We start from the raw sequence: 15,734 nt of genomic DNA on the forward strand, positions 1-15,734 counted from the left end.
TCTTTTCCTTCATTTCTTTTTCATTTATTTCTGATCTGATTTTCATGATTTTTTTTCTTCTGCTAACTTTGGGGTGTTTTTGTTCTTCTTTCTCTAATTGCTTTAGGTGCAAGGTTAGGTTGTTTATTCGAGATGTTTCCTGTTTCTTAAGGTGGGATTGTATTGCTATAAACTTCCCTCTTAGAACTGCTTTTGCTGCATCCCATAGGTTTTGGGTCATCGTGTCTCCATTGTCATTTGTTTCTAGGTATTTTTTTATTTCCTCTTTGATTTCTTCAGTGATCACTTCGTTATTGAGTAGTGTATTGTTTAGCCTCCATGTTTTTGTAGTTTTTACAGATCTTTTCCTGTAATTGGTATCTAGTCTCATAGCGTTGTGGTCGGAAAAGATACTTGATACAATTTCAATTTTCTTAAATTTACCAAGGCTTGATTTGTGACCCAAGATATGATCTGTCCTGGAGAATGTTCCATGAGTACTTGAGAGAAATGTGTATTCTGTTGTTTTTGGATGGAATGTCCTATAAATATCAATTAAGTCCATCTTGTTTAATGTATCATTTAAAGCTTGTGTTTCCTTATTTATTTTCATTTTGGATGATCTGTCCATTGGTGAAAGTGGGGTGTTAAAGTCCCCTACTATGAATGTGTTACTGTCGATTTCCCCTTTTATGGCTGTTAGTATTTGCCTTATGAATTGAGGTGCTCCTCTGTTGGGTGCATAAATATTTACAATTGTTATATCTTCTTCTTGGATCGATCCCTTGATCATTATGTAGTGTCCTTCTTTGTCTCTTGTAATAGTCTTTATTTTAAAGTCTATTTTGTCTGATATGAGAATTGCTACTCCAGCTTTCTTTCGGTTTCCATTTGCATGGAATATCTTTTTCCATCCCCTTACTTTCAGTCTGTATGTGTCTCTAGGTCTGAAGTGGGTCTCTTGTAGACAGCATATATATGGGTCTTGTTTTTGTATCCATTCAGCCAATCTGTGTCTTTTGGTGGGAGCATTTAGTCCATTTATATTTAAGGTAATTATCGATATGTATGTTCCTATTCCCATTTTCTTAATTGTTTTGGGTTCGTTATTGTAGGTCTTTTCCTTCTCTTGTGTTTCTTGCCTAGAGAAGTTCCTTTAGCATTTGTTGTAAAGCTGGTTTGGTGGTGCTGAACTCTCTCAGCTTTTGCTTGTCTGTAAACGTTTTAATTTCTCCATCAAATCTGGATGAGATCCTTGCTGGGTAGAATAATCTTGGTTGCAGGTTTTTCTCCTTCATCACTTTAAATATGTCCTGCCAGTCCCTTCTGGCTTGCAGAGTTTCTGCTGAAAGAGCAGCTGTTAACCTTATGGGGATTCTCTTGTGTGTTATTTGTTGTTTTTCCCTTGCTGCTTTTAATATGTTTTCTTTGTATTTAATTTTTGACAGTTTGATTAATATGTGTCTTGGCATATTTCTCCTTGGATTTATCCTGTATGGGACTCTCTGTGCCTCCTGGACCTGATTAACTATTTCCTTTCCCATATTAGGGAAGTTTTCAACTATAATCTCTTCAAATATTTTCTCAGTGCCTTTCTTTTTCTCTTCTTTTCTGGGACCCCTATAATTCAAATGTTGGTGTATTTAATGTTGTCCCAGAGGTCTCTGAGACTGTCCTCAGTTCTTTTCATTCTTTTTTCTTTCTTCTGCTCTGCAGTAGTTATTTCCACTATTTTATCTTCCACGTCACTTATCCATTCTTCTGCCTCAGTTATTCTGTTATTGATTCCATCTAGAGTATTTTTAATTTCATTTATTGTGTTTCTAATCGTTGCTTGATTCATCTTTAGTTCTTCTAGGTCATTGTTAACTGTTTCTTCCATTTTGTCTATTCTATTTCCAAGATTTTGGATCATCTTTACTATCATTATTCTGAATTCTTTTTCAGGTAGACTGCCTATTTCCTCTTCATTTGTTAGGTCTGGTGGGTTTTTATCTTGCTCCTTCTCCTGCTGTATGTTTTTCTGTCTTCTCATTTTGCTTCTCTTACTGTGTTTGGGGGTCTCCTTTTTGCAGGCTGCAGGTTCGTAGTTCCCGTTGGTTTTGGTGTCCCCAGTGGCTAAGGTTGGTTCAGTGGGTTGTGTAGGCTTCCTGGTGGAGGGGACTAGTGCCTGTGTTCTGGTGCATAAGGCTGGATGTTGTCTTTCTGGTGGGAAGGTCCACGTCTGGTGGTGTGTTTTGGGGTGTCTGTGGACTTTTTATGATTTTAGGCAGCCTCTCTGCTAATGGGTGGTGTTGTGTTCCTGTCTTGCTAGTTGTTTGGCATAGGGTGTCCAGCACTGTAGCTTGCTGGTCGTTGAGTGAAGCTGGGTGCTGGTGTTGAGATGGAGATCTCTGGAAGATTTTTGCCGTTTGATATTATGTGGAGCTGGGAGGTCTCTTGTGGACCAGTGTCCTGAAGTTGGCTCTCCCACCTCAGAGGCACAGCACTGACTCCTGGCTCCTCAATTTGGGATGATTCGTTGTCTATTCATGTATTCCACAGATGCAGGGTACATCAAGTTGATTATGGAGCTTTAATCCGCTGCTTCTGAGGCTGCTGGGAGAGATTTCCCTTTCTCTTCTTTGTTCTCACAGCTCCCGGGTCTCAGCTTTGGATTTGGCTCCACCTCTGTGTGTAGGTCGCTGGAGGGTGTCTGTTCTTCGCTCAGGACAGGGTCAAAGGAGCAGCCACGTCGTGGACTCTGGTTCACTCAGCCAGGGGGGTAGGAGGGGCACGGAGTGCAGGGCGAGCCTGCGGCAGCAGAGGCCAGCAAGACGTTGCACCAGCCCGTGGCGCACCGTGCGCTCTCCCAGGGAAGCCGTCCCTGGATCCCGGGACCCCGGCAGTGACGGGCTGCACAGGCTCCCCGGAAGGGGAGCATGGGCGGTGACCTGTGCTCGCACACAGGCCTCTTGGCAGCGGCAGCAGCCTCCCCAGCGTCCCACGCCCGTCTCTGGGGTCCGCGCTTTCAGCCGTGGCTTGCACCCGTCTCTGGAGGTCCTTTAAGTAGCGCTCTTAATCCCCTCTCCTCGTGCACCAGGAAACAAAGAGGGAAGAAAAAGTCTCTTGCCTCTTCGGCAGGTCCAGACTTTTTCCCAGACTCCCTCCTGGCTAGCTGTGGCGCATTAGCCACTTCAGGCTGTGTTCATGCCGCCAGCCCCAGTCCTCTCCCTGAGCTCTGACTGAAGCCCGAGCCTTAGCTCCCAGCCCCGACCACCCCGGCAGGCGAGCAGACAAGCCTCTCGGTCTGGTGAGTGCCGGTCGGCACCGATCCTCTGTGCAGCAATCTCTCCGCTTTGCCCTACCCAGGTACGTGGGGAGTTTCTTGCCTTTTGGGAGGTCTGAGGTCTTCTGTCAGCGTTCAGTAGGTGTTCTGTAGGAGTTCCACGTGTAGCTGTATTTCTGGTGTATCAATGGGGAGGAAGGTGGGCTCCGCATCTTACTCTTCCACCATCTTCCCCGGAAGTCCATCCTTTTTAAAATTGATTTGAAGTAACATCTTTCTTAGATATAAATTCTTAAATACGTATACATGGGCTCTATTCAGTTCTACTGATGTAGCTGTCCATGTTTGAATTATCAATATATTTTTTTAATTGCTGTGGCTTTATTATTAACTCTTTGCCATGTTTTACCTCCAGGTAAAAGTGATGGGACAGATAAACCAAGCCATCTCTGTCTTTTTCTCTCAAAGTACTTGCCTATAATACTTGGAAGCCTCCTTTTCTTCCCTCCTAGTGACTTTGCCAGAATGGCCTGGGAGTCAGGGTTAGTCAGAAGGTGTGGGTGGGTAGGTGTGTATGTTGGGAAAAGTGATTTAGTGTGTATATCGTATTGAGCAGAAATCCTTGGCCTTGTATAGGAATTCCTTATATATTTATTTACATGAAAAGATCTCCCTCATGCGCTCCCTTTTATGTCTGTCTGTCTGTCTATTCATCTCTTTCAACTCCCACCACAATAGGCTGGTACTGATATGCTGGAAACCGGCTCACAAGAGCCAACTGTTGAAATTTCAGGAAGTTTGCAAACTGGTTACGGCCATGTTAGTTGTTTGAAATCAGCCACAGTAGGCGTGTTACACTATGGAAACTTGCAAACACAACAAATCGGGGCCCTCCCTGTCTCCCTGAGAACTGGTGTTAAACGTGTCCAGCCATGTATGGTATTCAGTGGTCCACAGGATTCAATAGAAAAGTTGGGAGCAGGATTAGTTGGGAAAGAAAACTCAAGGGTAATTCATACTCATCACTTCAGTCACTTCAAGTAAATTTGCTTCTGTCATGTGAGTATTTCACTGCCTGTACCTGAGAAAAAAAATCTTACCTGAGCCATTATGGATCTTGGTTACTGAGTCCAGATGTGTAAGGCTAAAGGGATAAAATAGTTTAGGTTAGTAGCAAAGCAGCAGTTCATCTAATCCGTTTGGCAGTGGTCTGCTACAGACCTCTGCCAACCAGATTAGATAAATATGTATCATTGAACTTCCCATTATTGTTCCATTTTTCATGATTTGGGAGATGTAATTTTATTCAGAACGTTGAGATAATTCAAAGAAATAATTTTGAAATTACTATCTTTTGCTGAAGCCTTCCTATAGTACACAGTACTTGGCAACAGGGCTACTAAGATGTTATTTTTAACAACTAAAAAATGTGTCTTTGCCCCAGAAGAATCCAAAGTGCACCAGGAGAGAAACAAGTGTTAAAGACATTGTTCTCATACAGGGTGAGACATGTGATGACTTTCTCACAGAGAGCTGAAAGGAAAGGGGGCTCACAGCTTGAGCTGCTAAAGATGAAAGGACAGGAGAGGAGAACAGGGACCAGGCCCGAGAATCGGGAAGAGGAGCAGCGAGGGTCTCTACCTGTGGATCCTCCTATATGCATCCTGCTCCTCTTGGCACAGGATCTTGGGCAGCTCAACTGCTGACTCAAGGCACACTTTCCCAATGGTCACATGAGGTACAATATGAATTGGAATTTCAATTCTCTCATACCTGTAAGACAGTCAGTTCAGGTCAGTTTTTGTTATTCTGTTTCCAGCTTTACTGAGGTATAATTGACAAATAGGAATTATACGTATATACTTAAGGTGTACAAATTGATATTACGATATATATACACATTCAGAAATGATCACCACACTCAAGCTAATTAACATATCCATTACCTCACATAATTACCTTTTTTGTGGCAATTTAACATTTAAGATCTACCTTCGGCTTAACAAATTTCAAGTACAAAATCACCATGTTATACATCAAATCGCCAGAACTCATTTATCCTAGAACTTTGTACCCTTAGACCAGGGGTCCCCAACCCCTGGGCGGCTGACCAGTACCGGTCTGTGGAGGAGGAGGTGAGTGGTGGACGAGCGAAGGAAGCTTCATCTGCCGCTCCCTGTCGCTCCCCAATGCTCACATTCCCGCCTGAACCATCCCCCCTCCACCCACACCGGTGGAAAAATTGTCTTCCATGAAACCGGTCCCTGGTGCCAAAAAGCTTGGGGACCACTGCCTTAGACCAATACTTCCTCATTCTCCCCTCTACCCCCCGTGCCACAGCACCACCATTCTACTCTCTGGGTCTATTAGTTTGACTCTTAGATTCCACATATAAGTGAGAGCATGCATTGCATTATTTGTCTTTCTCGGACTTATTTCACTCAGCATAATGTCCAGGTTGATCCATGTTTTTGCAAATGGTATGTATATATACATACACATACCACATTTTCTTTATCCATTCATCCACGGACAGACATTTAGGTTGTTTTCATTCCTTGTGAATAATGCTGTGATGAACATGGGAGCACAGATATCATTTTGAGATAATGATTTCACTTCCTTTGGATATATACCAAGAAGTTGGTAAGTTTTTAATGCTGACTTGTCATGATCAGAAGTTTTCTATAGTTTTAATAGAAATTTGGGGACACAGTAAGCTTCAAAGGTTAAATATTCCTGTTACTTATTTAGTAACTCAACTCCAAAGGGGACAGAGTTCAAACTGAGTTCATGTGGGGAGCAAATTGGAAGTACATACATTTGCAGAGCCAATATTCTCATAGAAAATCTGAGGCCACTTTGTAAACTTAACAGAAGCCTTGGCGGTGCAAGGTCCTTATGCTCATTCCCCAGACAAGGGAAATAGCTAATTAATACTGTTTTCAGTCAAAAAGTTGCCAGTGAGGTTGAACACATTAATCACAAAGCCTGGGGAAGAGGAAATGTAGACTCTTCAGTGACTCCATTATGTGGAAGGGATTACTCATATAAATACTCACTTGTTCTAACTCAGTGTTCACCAGTGGCCCTCACTTCCCATTTTCTCCCCTGGAGGGAAATAGGTAAGTAATTTACAAATACTTCCATTTTCATGCTAGAGTGAGGTCAACCAATCTACCTCTAAATACTTCTCACCCCAAATCCACCTAACAGTGGGTTCAGTGGAGCAACCAGGTTGAGGGTCCCTGGCACTGTGTGACCTCATTGGCACATGGTGATATATCAGCATAAGATCTAGCTCCCTCCTCTCTTTCCCACCCAGCAGAATGTGTCTGGCCCCCTCACCACTTCTATTCAAAATAATATTAGAAGTCCTAGCCAAAGAAATTAGGTAAGTAAAACAAAGGTACCTAAATTGGAAAGGATGAAGTAAAATTATCTGTTTGCAGATGACTTAATCTTATAGATAGAAAACCCTAAATACTCCTCCAACCCCCCCAAAACCGATTAGAACTAATAAATTCACCAAGGTTGCAGGTGTCATCAGGGCCCCACATCTGAAAGCTCTAGAGGGGAAATCCTGCCTTGCCACTTGCAGATTCTCGTGGCTTGCGGAGATTCTTTGCTTGTTGCAGCATAACTCCTATTTCTGTCTCCATCTGTGCATTTGCGAGGCGATCAGGTAATGAGGTTGGAGCCCTCATGAATGGGATCTTTATAAAAGTGTCTTTATAAAAGAGGGTATATTTCTGTAATCTCTCTTCTGTTCTATTGAACTCTGATCCTTTCACCAGTACCACCTGTCTTGATCATTATAGCTTAATAGCAACTCAGTATCTGGTAATGTGATTCCTCCCAATTTATTCTTATTTCCCCAGATCTTTTTGGCTATTAAGGTTCTTTTGCCCTTTCATAAAATTTTAGAATCTAGTCCCTCAAAAAATTCTGCTGGGAATTTGATTGCTATTAAATCTATAGATTTGGGGAGAGTTGACATATTTGCTACTCTGACCTAATCCATGAACATGACATGTCTCTCCATTTACTTACTTATTTTTTTATTTCTTATTTATTTTATTTTACTTTTTTGGGTGCACTGGCCCTTCATTGCTGCACGTGGCCTTTCTCTAGTTGCGATGAGCAGGGGCTATGCTTTGCTGCCATGTGCAGGCTTCTCATTGCAGTGGCTTCTCTTGTTGTGGAGCACGGGCTCTAGGCATGCGGGCTTCAGTACTTGTGGCTCACGGGCTCTAGAGTGCAGGTTCAGTAGTTGTGGTACACGGGCTTAGTTGCTCTGTGGCAGGAGGGATCTTCCTGGACCAGGGCTCGAACCCGTGTACCCTGCATTGGCAGGTGGATTCTTAACCACTGTGTCACCAGGGAAGCCCCTCTCCATTTATTTAGATCTTTGATTTTATTCATGAGTTCTAAACTATTCAACATACAAATCCTGTCTATGTTCCTTCTATTTGCACACAACATGACTGTCTATATGAGGTTAGCAAGGTCATAAAGTACAAGATTAACACAGACACACAAATCAGTTCTGTTTCTATATTCCAGCAATGAACATTTGAAAATGAAAGCTTTTTAAAAATGCCACTCAAAATAGCTCCCCCCAAAATGAAGTACATTTAAGTTGTTTCCATATCTTGGCTATTGTGAATAATGCTGTAATAAACATGGGTGTGCAAATCTCTTTGAGATCCTGTTTTCAGTTCTGTTGGATATACATAAAGATTGCTGGATCATACGGTAATTTTAGTTTTAATTTTCTGAGGAACCTCTGTATTGTTTTCCATACAGATTACACCATTTTACATTCCCAGGGCACAAGGGTTCCAACTTCTTCACATGCTCACCAAACATTTGTTCTTTTCTGTGTTTTTGATAATGGCCATCCTAGTGGGTGTGAATTGATATCTCACTGTGGTTTTGATTTGCATTTTTTTAATGATTAGTGATGTTGAGCATCTTCTCATGTTTGTTGGCCATTTGTGTATCTTCTTTGGAGAAATGTCTGCTGAAGTCCTTTGCCCATTTTTAAATTGGGTTATTCTGTTGTTGAGTTGTAGGAATTCTCTTTATATTCTGGGTATTAACCCCTTATCCGATATATAATTTGCAAATATTTTCTCCCATGATGTAGGCTATCTTTTCACTCTGTTAATTATTTCCTTTGATGATCGAAAAATTTTTAAGTTTAATGTAGTGCATTTGTCTATTTTTGCTTGTGTTGCCTGTGCTTTTGGTGTAATATCCGAGAAGTCATTGCCAAATTCAATCTTATGAGCTTTTCCATTTTCTTCTGGGACTTTTATAGTTTTAGGTCTTACATTTAGGTTTTTATTCCACTTTGAGTTAGTTTTTGTATATTGTGTAAGGTAAGGGCCCAACTTTATTCTTTTGCATGTGACTATCCAGTTTTCCCAGCATCATTTATTGAAGAGAATGTCCTTTCCCCATCAAGTGCTTTGGAACCTTGGTCAAAGATCATTTGACTACATATGTGAGAGTTTAATTTGGGACTCACTATTCTGCTCCACTGGTTTTTATGTCCGTTTTTATGCTAGTACCACACTGTTTTGATTACTGTGGCTTTTTAGTAAGCTTTGAAATGAGGAAGTGTGAGACTTCCAATTTTGTTCTTCTTTTTCAAAATTGTTTTGGCTATTCAGGGTCCCTTGAGATTCCATATGAATTTTAGGATAGATTTTTCTATTTCTGTAGACAAAACACAACACTGTTGGGATTTTGATATGGACTGCATTAATTCTGTAAATCGCTTTGAGTAGTATTGACATCTTAACAATATTAAGTTATTCAATCCATGCACATGGGATGTCTATTTGTGTCTTTTTTTTTTTGCGGTACGTGGGCCTCTTACTGTCGTGGCCTCTCCCGTTGTGGAGCACAGGCTCTGGACGCACAGGCTCACGGGCCCAGCCACTCCGCGGCATGTGGGATCTTCCTGGACCAGGGCACGAACCCATGTCCCCTGCATCGGCAGGCAGACTCTCAACTGTTGCGCCACCAGGGAAGCCCTATTTATGTCTTCTTTTATTTCTTTCAGCAGCAGTTTGCAGTTTTCAGTGTACACGTCTTTCACTTTTTGGTTAGGTTTATTCCTAAGTATCTTATTCATATTGATGCTATTGTAAATGGATTGTCCTCTTAGTCTCCTTTTTGGATTGTTCATTGTTAGTGTGTACAAACACAACTGATTTTTTGGCACTGATTATGTATCCTGCAACTTTGCTGAATTCATTCGTTCTAAGAGTTTTTTTAGTGGAGTCTTTGGGGCTTTCTATGTATAAGATTATGTCATCTGTAAACTGAGATAATTTTACTTCCTCCTTTCCAATTTGGATGCTTTTTATTTCTTTTTCTTGCCTAATTGCTTCCAGTTCCATGTTGAATGCCCATTTTTAAATTGAGTTGCTTGTCTTTTTATTGTTTAGCATAAGAGTTCTTTACATATTCTGGATGCTATGCCATAATCAATTGGGAGAAGCCACTATGGGGGCTTCTGGAAGGATAGTAAGTTTCATTTCTTGATATGTGTTGCAGTTTCATAGACACATTTCACTTTGTGAAAATTCATGGAGGTGGTGATCTGTGTTGAGGTTGTGTGGGTATGTTTATGAAAGTTGATTGAGCTGGACACATAATTAGTGTGCTCTTCTGTGTGTGTGTTATACTTCAACTGAAAAGCTAAAATCAACAAACCAAACTAAGGTTATGAAGAAGTTCTAGAGTTTGCGAGAACTCACAGGTCAGAATACTAGTTTTGAAGTCTATAGCTGAAGGAATATTCAACAATTATTTATTGAGCACCAGGGATACAGTGACAAAAGGGAAGCATATTTTTCAAGAATCTTACAATGTTAATAGAGAGACAAAATATTAAAAAATACTGTTACAAGTATTATGACAAAGGAAATATAGGATTCTATTTAGTTCTCAGAAGGAGTACTAACTGGGTTGGTATTGGAGGTTGAGGGGTTTCAGAGAAGAATTCCTAAAGTTGAGCTTAGTCTTCAAAAACGAGTGTTAGTCAGGCAATGGCTGAAGAAACAGGCCAACTATGAAGGGCTTCAGGTTTGTTTTCTGTTTCTTTTCTGAGGATGTTATGGAGCAGGACCAGTTCGGAAAAGCTACAGCATAGACACCAGATAGAAGGGAAGGAAAACAGGAACACAATGGGTGGGTGAAATGGAAACAAAAATTAAACGACTTTTTAAAAAATAATGAAAATGAAAAGACTGCTACTATCCTAGCATCTATGAAATATAAAGCAGAGATCAGCAGAAATTCATAGCCTTAAGCACTTATATCAATAAAAATGAAAGACAAAAAATATATTAAATAAATTCCAAACTCCAAATGCTAAGATAAAGCACAAGAAAATAACCAAAATAAAACATAAGGAAGGAAATAATGAAAGATAAAATAAAAATTAATGAGGGTGGGAGAAGGAAAAAGCAATCAAATTAATAAACAAAAATGATTGTTTGGGGGGAAATTAACAAAATACACACACTACTAGCTAACATAATCAAGGCAGAAAAGGAACAAAGCACAAATATACAAAATACGAACTGACTAGGGGGAGATAACTGTGGAAATAGAAGAGATGTAAAATATCATAAGAGACTCTCTGGCAGGTCTCTATGCAAATAAATTTGAAAACGAGACAAAATGGATAATTTCTTAAGAAAATACAGTTTACCAAAATTGACCTCATTAGGAAAAAAAGCATAAATAGATCAATTACCATAAAAGAAACAGAGGAATACATCAAGGAACTATCCCCCATCCCCCAAATAAAAGGCCCTATTGCTTTCATGGAGGAATTGTCAAAGAATACATTGTCCCCAATGTTACACACATTGTACCAGAGCCTAGAAAATGAAAGAAAACTTCAAACAACTCTTATGAATCAACTATACTATGGAAACCTAAACCTGATAAAAACAATACAAAAAAATTCCAAAAAGTTATCACTTATGACTGTTGATGCAAAAGTACTAAATAAAATATTAGCAAAAATAGCCCAATATCATATTAAGAAAACCCAGTAGGATGTTTTTCCAGGAAGGCAAGCTTGGTTCAATAGTAGGAAATCTATTAATATAATACATTATATTAATAGATCTAAAGAAAAAATTACGTTCATAGGTCCTGAAAAATTAACAAAATTCAACAGTCATTCCTGATTAAACACAGAAGAAAAGAGGTAATTATGGATTTATGGATATTTTCTTAATAGGAAAAAGTATGTATACCTTAGTCCTGAATACAATCTTACTTGATAGTGAAATACTACAGGAATTTCACAAGGATCACAAACAAAGTTAAGACTGCCTACTATTTTCCACTGGTATTTAAATATAAAGGAGATACTAGGCAATGCACTTACACATAAGAAATCAATTAGAGGCACAGGAACTGGAGAAGTAAAACTATTTCTATTTATGGATAAGACATAATATTTATCTGGAAAGTGCTAGAGAATCAAAGGTAAAATAATGCAAGGAATAAAATCATTGTGGAAGGTAAAAACATTAATACAGATATAATAGCCTTCAAATATACAAACAATAAAAAGAGTCACAATGGAAAAAACAAACCCATTCAAAATGCAAACAAAGAATCCCATGTGCAGCAAAGTTTGAGAACCACTGTGTTAGAACACACAACTTCCTTCCCTGTCAGGCCTTCCAACATGCTATTTCCTCTGCCTGGGGTTTCCCATTTTTACTTGACTAATTTCTACTCACCCCTCAGAAGCCAGCTTAAGAATGCTTTCTTCAGCAAAGACTTCCCTGATTACCTTACAGCACTTATCACAGCTGCAACAAATTAACTGTGTAATTAACTTTTAAATTTATTTTTCCCCTATTCTTTTTTCCAGCTTTTTTGAGATATAAGTGACATATAAACTGTGTAAGTTTAAGGTGTACAACGTGTTGATTTGATACTTACATATAGCAAAATGATTGCTACCACAGTAATAGCTAAGCCTCCATCAGGTCACATAATTGCCACTTCTTTTTTTGTGGTGAGAACATTAAAGATCTCTCTTTTGTAAGTCCTGACACTCAGGCCTCATCCTTTACCCTATTATAAAAATCACTATCTCTGGAGGAGGGACCCACACAGAATAATTTCACTGCCCTAAAAATTCTCTAAGCTCTGCCTATTCATCCCTCCCTCCTGTCAAACCCCTGGGAACCACTGATCCTTTTACTGTCTTTCCTTTTACAGCATGTCATTTTGTTGGAATCATACACTAGATAGCCTTTTCAGATTGGCTAGGTATAGTTTTTAAACTGCTTGATTCCAATATTCAGCCAAGTTTGAGAATGAATGGTCTAACTCACGTTTCTTCCTCCACATCTTCCAATCTACTCAGGCCAAACCTTCCCTAACTTTTGGTGACAAAATATTCCCTAGAGTTGCAGAAGTAAAACTTATTACCCATTCTTTGGAAAGAAAAAATAAGGTCAGGTACATGAGTTTTCTAACAGTAAAAGAAAGCTTCTGATTAGCAAAGTGCTTTCTGGCTACATGTGAAACATCAAAGAGATTTGTAGTTCCATTACTCCCTAAGTCACAGACTTTCAAGGGGGAGAAGGTGAGAACTCTACTAGCTCTAACAAGCTAGTTTGTTTACTTTCCTGTGACACTCATTTATATGGCTTATCCTTTCAAAATTGTGAGATAGGTTTTAGAGAAATTATGTCATAAAAAGATGGCTATTGTAAACATTCAGTTGATTCAAACATTGTATTAGTTATATAAATGATTTGATAATGAGCTTGCTCTGCTTTCTGCAAGATAATTTTTATTCAAATTTATAAAATTCTCATTGTGAATATGATGTTAAAGGACCAATCACATTATTCTCTTCCCATTTGTACAGAATTTTAAGAAATGAAGTGATTTTGAGTTTAAAAAAAGGAAGGTAAAATAGGAATAAACCTAAACAAAACATGCACAAAATCTATATGAGAAAAACTTATCACTTTCTTGAAAGACACAAAAGTAGACTACAGCAAATGGAAAGACATCCAGTGTTCTTAAAAGGGATGATGCAAACATCGTAAAGATTAATTATAAATTAATTTATAAATTTAACACAATAACAATACCAAAAAGTTTTTGCTGGAGCTAGCCAAGTTGACAGTAAAGTTCACATGGAAAACTAAACATGTAAGAATAGGGAAACATAGAGAAAGAAAACCTAATGAGGACTGGCTGTAGCAGACAGTAAAACATACAATAATTATGTGCCAGTACACGAATAGACAGCCAGACAGAATAGAAAGTCTAGAAATTGATCTAAACAAATAGGGAATTATTGAATGTGATAAAAGGAAGCATCTAAAATGGGGTAAAGAATAGCTTTTTAGTAAGCAGTTTTGGGACAGGTGAATAGCCATTTAGAAAGACATAAAATCAGATCCACATCTCATGATACACAAAATAAACTCTAAACTATATAGTTCTGACTTTTGACTTTTAGAACCATGTTGATATTTCACATACCCCAAAGGGAAAAAAAAAAGTATGGGTTTAAAAAATTCTAAAATGGAAAATAACCAGGAAAAAGCCCTCTCTTTCAAAAGAATAATAATAACCACAGGGAAGCGGTGGAGGGCAAAAAGACAAAACTCAAGTAACTTTTGAACACATTTGAGTATGTACTCTCAGGAAGAAGACAAAAAGAACTTCAAACAAATTTCGATCTTCAGTTAGTAGGTTAGTACTCAGTTCAGGCTGCTACAACAAAAATACCAGAGACTGGGTGGCTTCAACAACAGGATCTTATTTCTTATAGTCCTGGAGGCTAGGAAGTGCAAGATCAAAGTGCCAGCTTATTTGGTTCCTGGTAAAAGCACTCTTTCTGGTTTGCAGATACCTTCTTGCTGTGTCCACACATGGTGGAGAGAGTGATCATCTCTCGTGTCTCTTCTTAAAAGGGCAGTAATCCCATTCATGAGGGCTCCACCCTCATGACCTAATTATCTTCCAAATGCTCCACCTCCAAATACCATCACATTAGGGATTAGGGCTTCTACAACATATGAATTTTGGGGTAGGTGGGGGCCACAGACATTGAGTCCACAGCAGTTTGTATAGGTTAGCAATTCTGAAACTACTTTCCGTATATTCTAGGATTGAGCAATAAGTTAACATATTATGGATAGCAGGAACAAAGTTTCTCTAGGTTAGAAAAGAGAATTGTAAGTATGGAAAGGGAGAATGCTAGAATGAACCCTAAGATGTGGGAAAGGATTGGAGTTATTGGTTTGAACTCATGGGGTGTGTTTGTGTGTGTGTACATGAATATGCACACATACATACTTCTTCCTATCTCTGTCTACTGAGAGAGTCTAGAAGCAATGACACTCTAAGAGTAATGAGTATACCTAGCACCCAGACCTTGGCTTCTAAATAGCATTGTTAACTTAAAAGAACCACAGTACAGGCTAAGATGGAGGGATGGGGACCAGACTTACCCCCTTCTTGAAACAACTAAAAAAGTGTAAAAAGAAGAAAAAAAAAGTGAAACAATGACTCACAAGACCTTGGAAAACAGGCAGTGAAGGACAGTGAAACCTGGGAGATGAGAAGCAAGATGAGTCTCAGCTTACTACATGAAGAAAGTTTCCAGGCTGCAGCAAAGGAAGGGGAACCCCACCTAGAGCTTGAAGGTCTCCTTGAGTTGAGAAGATAGAGCTGAGGCTCTGGGAGAGCCAAGGAGGCTTGAATTTGCAGGGCAAAGGACTGTGGAGGAGAAAGCAGCAAAGAGAATTCCAGAGATCTTTAGAGGGTCACCTTCAAGTGTTCAGTTGAGTAGTGATCAGGGCACATATGTGAGGAAACTACATAAGGCCAGGGAAGCAATAACCCAGAAGGATTAAAGGGAACTATCCTCAGAGTATATCCAGGGCCAGTAATACTGCCTGTCCCCAAAAGCCTTAATGGGAAATCTCATAATTCAGAAGACAGCAGAGTACTAAAAAGGGTCTAGCCTCAGGAGTAGAGAAAATGAACCTTATGTTAAATACTGCTTTGTTTTTGCCTAATAAAGCTTAAAAGCAAGACCCAAAAGGATCAAACTATTTCTATTAACAGTATCTCAAAGCAAAGCTCAAGAATACTTTTAGGAATATAAATATATCTAACACCCAATAAGGTAAAATTCAAAATGTCTGCATTCAATCAAAAGTTGCCAGGCACACAAAGCAGCAGAAAAATCCAACCCATAATGAGGAAAGAAAATCAAATGAAATTGACCCAGAAATGATGCATATCTAGCAACAATAATTAGCACACACATACATTAAAACAGATATTATAACTATTGTATATTTTCAAGAAGCTAGAGCAAAGATTAACATGTTAAGTAGAGACAGAAAGAAATAAAGACCCAAATCAGACTTCTGGAGATGAAAATTACAACACATGCGAT

The 15,734-nt window shown here is 39.1% G+C and overlaps 1 protein-coding gene across 1 annotated transcript in view; it reads right to left on the minus strand.

The window, feature by feature from the left end:
• BRCC3 (BRCA1/BRCA2-containing complex subunit 3) overlaps positions 1-15,734 on the minus strand; it is an 81,276-nt gene that overhangs the window by 6,343 nt on the left and 59,199 nt on the right. Inside the window, exons 9-10 of the mRNA XM_060087117.1 lie at positions 4,889-5,020; positions 4,348-4,391 (exon numbers count right to left, since the gene is read on the minus strand). Of these exons, the coding sequence (XP_059943100.1) occupies positions 4,348-4,391; positions 4,889-5,020 (176 nt within the window). The remainder of the gene's footprint in view (positions 1-4,347; positions 4,392-4,888; positions 5,021-15,734) is intronic.

This window comes from Mesoplodon densirostris, chromosome X, assembly GCF_025265405.1.
Source record: "Mesoplodon densirostris isolate mMesDen1 chromosome X, mMesDen1 primary haplotype, whole genome shotgun sequence".
Classification (NCBI taxonomy): Eukaryota; Metazoa; Chordata; class Mammalia; order Artiodactyla; family Ziphiidae; genus Mesoplodon; species Mesoplodon densirostris.